This window comes from Aspergillus wentii (assembly GCF_001890725.1).
Source record: "Aspergillus wentii DTO 134E9 unplaced genomic scaffold ASPWEscaffold_6, whole genome shotgun sequence".
NCBI classification, from domain to species: Eukaryota; Fungi; Ascomycota; class Eurotiomycetes; order Eurotiales; family Aspergillaceae; genus Aspergillus; species Aspergillus wentii.
The window spans coordinates 553,144-565,163 of NW_024467837.1; the positions used below are offsets into that span (position 1 = coordinate 553,144).

A 12,020-nucleotide genomic window follows, 5' to 3' on the forward strand; every position below is an offset into this window, starting at 1 on the left:
CATATTGAAAGAATTGTTCATTCTGTGTCGATAGATCTCTATGAGATTGATCTCTCAGTGACTCACAGTTGCTGGTAGTAGATATTGTAGTCAATGAGTTGCAGATTCGACGAGGTGTAGAGGGGAAGATGTTTTGGTCATACCAGAATAGGAAAGCGTGGCTCGAGGTGGTCGAACGACGGTAGGCACTTGTGCTACGGGACATGTCAATAGCATTACGGCTTCTTTTGATCAGCTTGCTCATGATATACTACTCATAAATATACTATATGCATGAATTATATTCATTTCTTTTACTCTGTGATTGTGAATGCGTGTCTATGGAAGACGAAAGTTGAATGTCCATATCTGAAACCATCCCATCCTTCGCTCGACTATATTGCATATTGTCTTTATTTTATGTCTTGAATCTCAAAATAACACTTTTAGTTGACCCATTAGTATCAGCAGCTCCTGGATCGGCTTCCTGGTGTAACATAATCGTTCTCAATGGCTTAGGGCAGCATCTTGAAGCCGTGAAAGGTGCTCCTATACAAATAGCAATAACACCATTCACCATTGCCCAGTTCACCCTCTTTGCCTTAAAGGCTATCTTGGCTAAATCGATCAGGACGAGACATTATAATGGCAATATATAATTAAACATACTCAGTAAGAGTACTACGATGTGCTGTATACTACGGAGTCCACACTTTGGCTACTTGATACTTGTACACATATAATCCGCAGATCCTGTTGTATGACCCCAAATTTTCTGCCATATAAGTCATGCATACTAGAGTATCCATAAGCCACAACATCTACTTATTACAACATCTTCATCCTCGCCAACTGTAAATAGAGTAACCGTTATAGTCAAGTCCATCCGACTGTATGCGCTGAGGATCCACTCGGCTGACTCCCCACCGAACCCCACCAATTGCCCGGATTTCATTTCATCATAACCACTTCTGCCAGTCAAGCACAATAAATCTGATCCTACATCCCTCAATCTAGTCACTTTCTCTTTCATTCCCCCAAAGGACAGAAAAGTGTCAGCCAAAACAAGACCAAAAGAGTCCTGTTTGTGGCCTCAATTGACAAATTCACCCTCCCCGCACATACCCCGCGATTGCAAGAGCTACACACAACAATGGCACCCTTAATCCGCGTCGTTGGCTCTCTCAATGCCGACATGGTCTCAGTGACTCCTCGTTTCCCTGAAGCTGGAGAGACCATCACTGCCTCGTCGTATTTCACCAGCGCCGGTGGAAAAGGCGCCAACCAAGCCGTCGCATGTGGTCGCATGTCGCGATCCCAGCCATCCGCATCTGGCACGTCTACCTCTACAAACCCTGTTACGGTCGAGATGGTGGGTGCGGTGGGAGCTTTGGACGGTCACTTTGATGCCCTGCTGAAGCCGACGTTGGAGAAATCGGGTGTGGATACTTCTCGTGTTCAGATCATCAAGGATGCATACACGGGTGTGGCGGTGATTGTCGTTGACTCGTCTGCTGGAGGAGAGAACCGGATTGTTTTCTCTCCCGGAGCGAACTATACCGGTATGCAACCTACTCCGGTGGTACTGGGGATGGCACTTTTAGCTCCAGTGCCAGATGTGATTGTTATGCAGGGTGAGATTCCCATCGACACGATCATCGGGACACTTCGAGATATCAAGGCATGGAAGGAGAAGAACCGGGCGGAAGGGCAACGGGGAATTGAGGCTGGGCCGGATGTCATATTCAACCCTGCCCCTGCACCGCCGGGAGGACTACCAGAAGATGTCTACAAAGCCGTGGACCATTTCATCATGAACGAGACGGAAACCGAACTGATGACCCCACCAACGGAGCAGCTCCTAAAGGTCGTTCCTGGTGCGGAGGGGCAACCTGGCAAGGAAAAGGTGGCTCGGTATTTCCACCAGCTAGGCGTGACCTACGTCCTCATCACATTGGGATCCAAGGGCGTCTGGTACAGTGCTACGGATGCGGGAACATCTGGCCCTGCTGATGGCGTGAACCGATTTACCAACGAGATTCCAGCGGCAAAGGTGAGCAAAGTGCTCGACACGACTGCCGCTGGAGATACTTTTGTGGGCGCGTATGCCGTTGAGGTGGCGCGATGGCGCGAACAGCGACGGGCAAACGGCAAGGCCGGACAGGATGTAACCCAAGAAGAAAAGGGCGAGAGATATCAAAAGGTGATGGATCGGGCAATGGGGATCGCGACTCAAGCCGCGGCACGAGGAGTTGAGCGACAGGGGGCGATGGACAGCATTCCATGGGAGGATGAGATCTAACCATGGGGTAGAAGATAAAACTGTATATTAATTAAGATTAAGAATAGAGTATCCTAGCCACAATGATCAATCCAGAGTCATTGAAAGCGTGCCTCGAGGGGCTGAACGGATCGTGTCTTATATGACGTGAAGAATGGAATGGGATGATGCCTTTAATCGTCCTGGAGGGATGAGTCGTGAAGTCGTGAAGAATCAAGGCAACACATTCTCAACGCCAGATGACAGTCGAGTTCTATCCCATCAGATCATCCCATGATCTTCATCCAAAGTCAATTACCCATCTAGACAGACACTCGATAGATGATGAAAATAGAATCGCAGTGGCGCGTATCCCACCAACCAGCGCCAATCCCACCACGCCAGTCTGTTTCATCATCGTAGAATCCCAATGAAACCACAGGCTGGGGATAAAACATGCTTCATGTTGTCCAGCTGACAGTGTCCCGAAACGGAGTCTCAACCTATTCTTATGATCTTATCTTGGTGATGTCAGTTCTACAAATGGTCGGGTCTAGAGGCTATACCGCTCAAGAAAGGGGGGTGAAACAGGCGACATCCGAGCTGTGTAAGCTTAATGTGGTGGAAGCCTTGGAAGATGGAGAATGGAGCCGATGAGGGGAAGTCTGCAAGTGACGCGATATCTGAGATCTATTTCGGGTTGGCTTTAGTGCGAGATGGAGTCGTGTTGGAGATGAGGTTGAAGACGCGTTGTAGGGATGGACGGTATTTTATGAAACAACCACCACCACTCCATACTATTGCCTCCAGATCAATAATTCTGGATAGAGTTCTCTAGAATGGTTGATGATGATTATCTCTCCTTTTCATCTACTTTATTTCCATATCCAACAGGTCAGAAGTGTCTGTAGATGTAATATCAATACTCCGTACCGTACATACATACAAACGCGAACCCCTCACTTCAGCGCCAACATGAACAGCATCAATGAGATTGTCTTGACTTAGTCCAACGCTTTCTGGCTTCTTTTGGAATGGACCATCAGAAATTAATGACGATTCCTGCACGTCGCCACCCTGGAGATCCCGAGTCACGCCCAATAAGTGGCCGGGGCGACGGACGGTTGCTGCAGACACGCGCCTTGCATAGAATGCTTCACGATCCAACACGAAGCGACGCGCTCCTTGGATTATGCCGACCAGACCGGAAAAGGATACATATTCGAGCCTCCCAGCAGCGATCATCCGCATCGCAACATACTTTTTGAAACCGCATCAACTGCATGTTTCGAGAGTCGTGGATGCTCTGTTCATTCTTGCGCTCTCGTCCTGCTTTCCCTTGTCCTGCCCTCCGTTTTTAAATGGGAATTCGCCCTGCCCTTGCCTCCTCCAGCTGTAATTATTCATCTTCATCTCGCGGTCTGCGTATATCTACATAGCTTCACCTCTTCCTTCCGTTTCTCTTCTTCATCCCATCCCATTCTATCCCCTCTTCTCTTCAGCTTCGATAGTCTCTTCTGGTCGCTGGGATCCGATCAGTCTGTCCTTCTGTTGTAGTGATCCACTCTCCCCTTTCTCCCTCTGTCCCCTCTACAGACAGAGTCCTTTCGAATCCCTTCACTCTCTTTCTAGAGATCATAAACTCGACTGATCTATTGATCCGTCATTTAATCTCGGGATCGTCAGTCTCGTGTCCAACAGTCTCTTTGTCCACGATCCGCTCTAGACCGCCAATCATCTCAACCCCACACCGCGTTACCAAAACAAACCATCTCGACGCATCTCAACTCGTCTTTGTCTTCACATCTCCAACTCAACGGATCAGGTCGACTCCGTCTCACGATGGCGGCTCTCACCATGACTCCTGCTACCATGCGTCAGCCTTTTGCTAGTTTGGATGCCCCGCGTATGCGGTCTCTGCTCAAGACAAAGCTGAACGTCAAGAATCAACAGAATGGTATGTCTTTCTCCTCATTCGATTAAATCACGATTCTGACTCCAATAGGTGCTTCGATCACTGGTAAGAGACGTCCTCTCGGAGAAATCGATACGGAAAACGTCGACCCGACCCTCAACCTCTCCACCAAGCGGAAGCGTGGCTCCGACGAGGATGGGCCTGTCAAGGGCAGCTCCAAGCCCATCAAGGCCTCTCGCAAGGCATTGGCGACTGTCGAACCCATCGTCGCTCCCCGCACTCCCTCTGCTCCGATCAGCGCTCCTCCATCCACCCCCAAGTCGACGACCGCTCTGAAGCCCGCCGGTCGCTCTCCAAAGTCAAAGTCACAGTCCTGCAAGCCCTTTGCTCGTCGCTCCAACATCTCCAAGAACCGCTCCGAACCCACAGGCAAAAAGACAGTCAGCCGTCCGTTCTCCATTGCAACCGCGCTGTCTAATGGCAAGTCCAAGCAGCCCAGCTCCAAGGCCCCTGCGTCATGGGCTTTTGAGATCCATGTCGACTCGGAACAGGAGGAGATGACCAACCTCATGCAACACTCTACCGGTGTGCTTGACATCAGTGACGACGAGACCAATGTGGAGAATACTAGCCGCGGCAAGGAGAACATCCCTCCTGCAGACCTGGGTCTCAGCCTCCCCGCCTCTCCTCAACAGGAGTCAACCGCCGCCGCTGCCCGCAAGGGTCCCATGATGGAGGAGTCTCGTTCTCCGCTTGGTGAGCTCAACGCCTCTGACTACTATGGTGCCGACTGCCATGCTTTCTCGTATGAAGTTGTGTACGATGACGACGCCGAGAACACACCAGAGCCAAAGAAGGCCCCTGCTCCTAGCTTGCCGCGCTCCACCCAGCCCTCTCGCAGCTCAAAGCTCTCCAGTGTCTCATCTATCTCTTCTATCTTGGAGGCGACAACCCCAGCCACGTCTACCGACGAGCCATCCAAGGAGAATCCGTCCGAGGCAGAGATCGAGATCTGGGAAAGCGGGAGTGCTGCGGAAGAGCAGTCGGAGGCCACTTCCACTCAGACTGAACCTTTGGGTCTTTAATCTCTACCTACCCATCACTCTCCTTTGTTTAATCACTTCCGGCGTTTCATTTCAAGAAAAATCCTCTTGTTTGGTGTTAATTTGCTTCGACCTTACGCCTGTCGATCTAAATTGTCTGACTTTTTGACGGCGTTTTGAAATCCTTTGGAGGAAACTGCATACCATTATTCTGGATACCCATTCGACTTTTTCTATTACCACTCTATTCGACCTTTCTTGATGCATTTCCTTGTGTGTCCCGACCTATTCATTGACGCCTATCTACAGTTTTATTCCTACTCTCATCCTTTACAATCCTGTCCACACCGTCTTGTTCCCTCACCTCGACTCTATCTTAGTTTTCCTTGGTTCGAATTAACGTTATACCTTAATGAGTTCAAGAGTGCCATGACTGATCATTTTCAATTACGATGTACATAGAATGAATTGACTTTGATCTCGATTCATTATTTTTTGGCGTGCCATTTAGTAGCTAGAATCAATACAATCAATGCCTTGAAACTGAACCCTCATCCATATCAACATCTCCATCTTCATCTAAATCATCTTGCTCATCCTGATCATCCTGGTCGTCTTGATCATTCTCTTCATTTTGATTTTCATTTTCATTTTCCCGAGCATCCACCGCCGCCGCAGCAGCCGCAGCCTCAGCCTCCAACATCTCCGCCTGCTCAATCGCCTCCTCTTCACCCTCACTCTCCTCAACCTCATCTTTCCACTGAACCCTCTTCCCAGTCGACGCCGCAGCACCCGCAGCTTTCTCCTGACTCGTCCCGGTTCCCTCCTTATCCATCCCCGCCGCATTGATCCGCGCCTTCCACTCCGGCGCATTCTTAATCATCGCCCTCACCTCCGTCGCCAACTGCAACTCTCTCGGCGTAGCCCCCGAGTCCGCCTCGACCCAGAAATCCGCCAGGAAGTCCTCGAATCTGGCCTGGTCGGGGAAGGCGAGGATACGGGCGTATTCGGCGTCGTCGGGCATGCGGCCGTCAGAGAGGGATTGGATTTTTGCGCGCATGATGGTTTTTACTTTGGCGATTGTGCCGTTTTGGTACCAGCCATCTGTTACGGTGTCGCAGGTTGAACGAAGGTGAGACGGGGTGGTGGTGGTAGAAGAGGAAGAGTCTGACTCTGGGAAGAGGAGGCTGTGGAGGAGGGGGTCTGTGATGTCGCAGAACATCCACATTCGGCCGTCACGGGGGAGAGGGAGTTGGCCGGTGAAGAGGTGGGAGTCGCCGGGGACGACGGCGGTGGAGGTAGCAGAGGTGAAGGTAGGGTCTATTGGTTCAGCTTCAGGGAGACGGGGGAGGGTATGTCGTCTTCCGGAGCCGCCGTCGCGGGCGAGTTCCGGTTCGCGGGGGAGGAGGCGGAACATGAGGGTTTGGTAGCCGCGGTAGGCGGGGGAGGTACGGGGGTCATGGCCGAATTTGACGATGGCGTCGCGCCAGGGGCCGGAGCGAAAGACGTAGCCTACGTAGGGGAGGGCGTGGCGGAGGGCGGTGCGGTGTTCGAGAGTGGTGAGGGAGTTGCGGAGGCCGCGGCGGGTCCAGGCAGGACGGGATTCGAAGAGGGCTTCCACGACGGCGATGGTGTCCTGGAGGTGTTGGTCGAGGGTGTCGATTGGGGGGCAGTTGTCGCGGGGTTTGGACGGGACGATGTGAATGTCGCCGGGGACGAGATGGGTGAGGATCTTGGCGGCTCGTTGGGTGTTGACTGTGGTGATGTTGCCGGATGTATCCATTGACTGGCGGACTGTAGGGTTTTGACGGTAGCTTTGGTGGAGTTAGTATATTGGTCTGGTGTAGATATTGATGTTTGGGGTGCGTACAAGTAGCCGAATGGGACATCGCCATGGCTGAAGGATGGGGGTGGAATGATATCGACATTTGATATGGCACCTTTGCTCATGTCGAGGTCGAATTGTTTCATCTTCTGGTCTGGGTTTCATCAGCATGTCTTCACACCGTGATGATTATAGCATCTCTTACAGTCAAAAGAGAGAATCTGGTCTCGGAATCGATTGGTGAATTCACTACCAGAGGTAGAAAACACAAAGTCCGGCATTCCTATCACGACAGTTAGAGAATATTCACACAAAGCCAAGCACACAGCCTACCTCGAAACACATGCGTTCGGTTTACCATTCCCACCGGTTCGACCTGGTACCTTCCCAGATTATCACGCAAGCTTCGCAGAAGATCCTTTGCGCTTTGTGGTTGGTTCTCAGGGACCGTTGAATCATCAGCAAACGGCTCATTCGATCCCTTCTTGCGTTTTCTACCCGTACGTCTAGGCACAGTGACTTTCAGAAGGATGTTGTTGGAATGAGAACTTGTCGATTGGAGAGGCCTTGACATGATATCTTCAGGTCGGATTATAAGATTGGCTGGGGTATCAGCTTTGGGGGGGTTCATGATCTATTCACGTTAGATAGAGTCCATATACGACGGGTAGTGAGACTCACACTTGCGATGCCTGCGTTACCCTGCAGGGTGTCAATGGCCTTGTCGACATTTTGGATGATAGCCGGATGCTCGACACTGACAACATGTCGAGAAGGGATGGGATAGAACGGTGCTGTCCTTGTTGGACGTTGCTCCATTTGGACGGCTGACTTGGGTTCGAATATTAGATTGCCAGTTGAGGTTGTGATTTAAAGATGATGTTGAAGTGAATATATATCCATCTAATCCGATATCGATACTATAGCATTCAACACACGTCAATCCATCAATCTTATCTCTCTCAAATATGGCACCAATCAAGACATCCAAGTCGTCTTAGTTCTGCAATATCTCATGACTTCAATCATCTCTGTTGCGTACTTGAATTGTCTTTGGCTGTCCGTGGAGAAGAATTCCTAAGGTCATGTGACCCAACACACAGCCAAAAAAACCACCAAAAAGACTCAAATAGAGAGGAATGACCATACGGAGCGATATTTTAGGACAATCTGTAGTAGATATTCTGTAATTTATAAAAAAACACCTCTATCCACCTTTACTTCCTTCCAACATCGTAGTTCGACAGCAGATATCCATGTTGCTGTGTGTGCCGCCTCTTCTAACGCCTGAGCGCACTGGCAACTCAGCCACAGCCAGACTGGCCCTCTGAACCTCGAACCCTATCCATTTCTCGACATCATCGCCCTTTTTTCCCTAACTGTACCTTTTTTTTGTCTCATATAATAAGAACACCATCTCATTTTTACATCTACGAATCAACCATCGCGTCGACTGCGACCGTGAGCCTCACACCTCGGGGCTCTTGCACCCCCGCTTCCCAGCCAGCCGCTAAGCGACACGGAGACGATCCTCTGTAAAGCAACGACCAGACCGACTTACTCCATACAGCTGTGTCTGCGCCAAAGAGAGAGAGAGCGCTTTACCTCTCCCCCTCCTGTTCTCCAATTGTCACCGTCTGCCTGTGGTAAGTTCTACAGCAATCGTTCCCTCTTCCTCACTGCGTTGGAACCCGGTCCTTCTCCTCCCTGTTGCACCCTTTGGGTCCGCTTGTCCCTTGGACCTACCGCCTCCCCGAGAGCCGTTGTGCTGGCGCTATTTCCATTCCACCCCCCGTTCATTCGCTTCTCGAAACAAGTCTACCTGGTGGCTCTCCACGAAGTGGCTTGTGATTCTTCGATCGGATTCGGACATTCCCGCTGTTTACTTTGTGGTGGTTGGGAACGCTCATGTGGTCATCATCCCAGGCCGATATAAACAAATCCCGTCGTGGCCCTCCTGAACTACTGCCTCCCCGTCGCCCAACCTCAACCCCTCCTGCTAGTGTGCGGCATCCTGCTGCACTGGCATCGAGAACCTCGGCCGAGTACATGTGGCTGTTCGCATACTCGTTACAATGAAGGGCTTCAGACAGAGAGTGGTGAGTTTACCTTGTCGTCTTGCCTCCACGTCTCCTGCTTCTTGTTCACCCCTCCCCGCCTGGGACTTTTTTTGGGGGAGAACGAGATGATAGGGTCAACTTCTCTCATCTCACTTATTCGAGCTAACCTGCCTAGCATGAGCAGTTGTCGAGGGCAAAAGATGCAAACAAGTCCTCGAAGAAGAAAGATTCCAACTCGTCGTCCCAGAACCAGGCCAACCTCGGAATCCACCAAGGCCAACAATCCGCGTCGCCTAACCAAGGTACCCCGACTTCGTCGACTACATCGGTAAATGATGCAAGAAAGTCGCCGGACAATGCGGCGCAGGCGGGAGTGTACCCCCCGGGCGCTGGTCCGCATTATATCCCGCAGGGAGCAGGCATGGCTGGTCAGCCTGTGAATAACGGTCCAGGAACCCCGACTAAACAGGGAGGGGCCCCCAGTGTGGTGATCAGCCCGAGCGCACCGGTAAGCGTCCTTATCCTGAGCCGATTGAACTGCGATGGCGGCCCGCTGCCGTGAGTGAGTGCCGAGTGTTGACCATAATTGTCTTTGCAGCATGTTCCCCCTCCCGGCGCCGCTGAGACAATGCCCGGAGACCTGGCTCCACCAAGGAAATCCCATGTTTTCGATCGTCTTCAAACCACGCCAAAGGATATGTCAGAGGGGATCCGAACTCCAAAGCGTCAGCACTCTTCGCGATTCGACATCTCCGACCAGCGCCAGAGGGAGCTCGAGAAGCTCCCGGGCTTCCATGAAGTACCGCCTAACCGGCGCCAGGAGCTTTTCATGCAGAAGATCGACCAGTGCAACATTATTTTCGACTTCAACGATCCCACCGCTGACATGAAGTCCAAGGAGATCAAGAGACTGGCACTCCACGAGCTCCTGGACTACGTCGCCAATAATCGTTCAGTCATTACCGAACCTATGTACCCCCGTGTCGTCGAGATGTTCGCCAAGAACCTTTTCCGTCCCATCCCGCCTCCTGTCACCCCCCAAGGCGAGGCATTTGATCCTGAAGAGGACGAGCCGGTGTTGGAAGTGGCCTGGCCCCATATCCAGGTTGTCTATGAATTCTTCTTGAGATTTATAGAAAGCCAAGACTTCAACACCAACATCGCCAAGGCCTATATCGATCACCACTTTGTTCTCCAGGTAATTCCCTCTTGGTAATTGCGAATATAGGTCTAAGCGTTAACACAATATAGCTGTTGGAGTTGTTCGACTCCGAAGACCCTCGGGAACGCGATTTCCTCAAGACTACCCTTCACCGGATCTACGGAAAGTTCTTGAATTTGCGGTCATATATTCGCCGATCTATTAATAATGTTTTCTTCCAATTCGTCTACGAGACAGAGCGATTCAATGGAATCGCAGAGCTGTTGGAGATTTTGGGATCGATCATTAATGGTTTCGCATTGCCTCTCAAGGAGGAGCATAAACTTTTCTTGACCAGAGTATTGATTCCTCTGCACAAAGTAAAGAGTCTCAGCATGTATCACCCGCAACTGGCCTATTGTATCGTTCAATTCCTCGAAAAGGACTCCACTTTGACTGAAGATGTACGATATGACTAGCCCTCCCTTCTTCCCCTAAACAAACAGTGGTCTAACGGGAAACAGGTCGTTTGTGGATTACTGCGCTACTGGCCCAAGGTGAATAGCACTAAAGAGGTCATGTATTTGAATGAAGTGGAGGATATCTTCGAGGTTATGGATCCTGCCGAATTCGCAAAGGTTCAAGAACCGTTGTTCAACCAGCTGGCCAAATCCGTTGCCAGCCCTCATTTCCAGGTTTGTAGTACCCTATTATCTAACATGAAATCTGCTAACCTCATGCTACGCAGGTCGCTGAACGTGCCCTCTATTTCTGGAACAACGAGTATTTCTGTAACTTGGTTAGCGACAATGTGGAAACAATCCTACCAATTATGTTTACACCATTATATGAGAACTCTAAAGGCCACTGGAATAGGTAGGTTTCTGACCTGCATGCATCTCCCGACAAATTTCTAATCCTTTCATCACAGGACAATCCATAGCATGGTCTACAATGCCATGAAAATGTTCATGGAGATCAACCCCCAGCTCTTCGATGAATGTTCCCATGAATATAATGAACGACAGAATAGCGCAGAGGAGCGGGAACAGGCTCGACAAGACCGGTGGACCAAGCTCGCCGAGCAGGCTAAGGATAGGAGAAACGGGGTTCCGGCTCCTGCACCACCCGCTGCAGATGTTTCAGACGACGTCGATGCCCTCACACAAGACAACCAGAACCGCCTTAATGCTCTCAAGCTGGAGGATGAGTCGCGCTCACCCAAGGAGCGATTGCCAACTTCGGTTAGTCCACCACTTTCCCAATAGTTTGCCTGAAATTTTCATGCCTGGATGTCTGGTTCATGATATACATACTATTGTTCCTCGAGAGGATCCTCTGTGTACCCCCTTTTTCGTGTTTTGTATTTTGCTAAGTTGCGCATTACTATTTACAGCCAGCGTGATTCTAACGTTGAAACGTCCGTTTGCTCCAGAGACGTCGCCGCGGCTCCATTGATGGTCCTCGAAGGCGACGAAGTGGTAGCGGTAGCGAGATTCGACCACGACGTCGGTCGGGCTCAGGTGTGACCATATCGGTTCTGTCACGAAGCAATTCCACCAAGTGACGATCGATTTGCGAGTTTGATGGTGTATTCTGTCCGTTGATTCTCTGCAATGATGGCATAGCGACTACGAGCTGCGATGATGTGTAATTGTTTCGATTTGATTTCTTTTCATCGATCAAAGTCCCCCCCCTGTGTTCTTCTTTTTCGCTATATGAGTTTCTTTTTTCACTTCTATTTTTTTTGTGTACATGCCCTTCAATATTCTTCTCTCCGCGCGAGGCTTGTCAGGC

The 12,020-nt window shown here is 50.5% G+C and overlaps 4 protein-coding genes across 4 annotated transcripts; 3 read left to right on the plus strand and 1 right to left on the minus strand.

Annotated features, from left to right (window-relative positions):
* Positions 1-1,132: 1,132 nt before the first annotated feature.
* ASPWEDRAFT_52956 (ribokinase) lies at positions 1,133-2,281 on the plus strand (the record flags this gene model as incomplete). The annotated part of the gene is made up of 1 exon (XM_040837808.1): positions 1,133-2,281. One exon carries the CDS (start codon positions 1,133-1,135, stop codon positions 2,279-2,281), a length of 1,149 nt encoding a protein of 382 aa, XP_040686510.1.
* A 1,800-nt stretch (positions 2,282-4,081) lies between these two features.
* ASPWEDRAFT_29974 (uncharacterized protein) lies at positions 4,082-5,239 on the plus strand (the record flags this gene model as incomplete). Its single annotated transcript, XM_040833346.1, has 2 exons — positions 4,082-4,196; positions 4,245-5,239. 2 exons carry the CDS (start codon positions 4,082-4,084, stop codon positions 5,237-5,239), a joined length of 1,110 nt encoding a protein of 369 aa, XP_040686511.1.
* A 487-nt stretch (positions 5,240-5,726) lies between these two features.
* ASPWEDRAFT_114451 (transcription factor TFIIIC subunit TFC1) lies at positions 5,727-7,841 on the minus strand (the record flags this gene model as incomplete). The annotated part of the gene is made up of 5 exons (XM_040828491.1): positions 5,727-7,011; positions 7,068-7,176; positions 7,228-7,305; positions 7,356-7,656; positions 7,704-7,841. 5 exons carry the CDS (start codon positions 7,839-7,841, stop codon positions 5,727-5,729), a joined length of 1,911 nt encoding a protein of 636 aa, XP_040686512.1.
* A 1,256-nt stretch (positions 7,842-9,097) lies between these two features.
* Positions 9,098-11,752, plus strand: ASPWEDRAFT_174274 (protein phosphatase 2A regulatory subunit RTS1; the record flags this gene model as incomplete). Its single annotated transcript, XM_040831202.1, has 8 exons — positions 9,098-9,121; positions 9,258-9,590; positions 9,681-10,280; positions 10,334-10,687; positions 10,748-10,918; positions 10,972-11,099; positions 11,155-11,467; positions 11,624-11,752. 8 exons carry the CDS (start codon positions 9,098-9,100, stop codon positions 11,750-11,752), a joined length of 2,052 nt encoding a protein of 683 aa, XP_040686513.1.
* Positions 11,753-12,020: the final 268 nt, after the last annotated feature.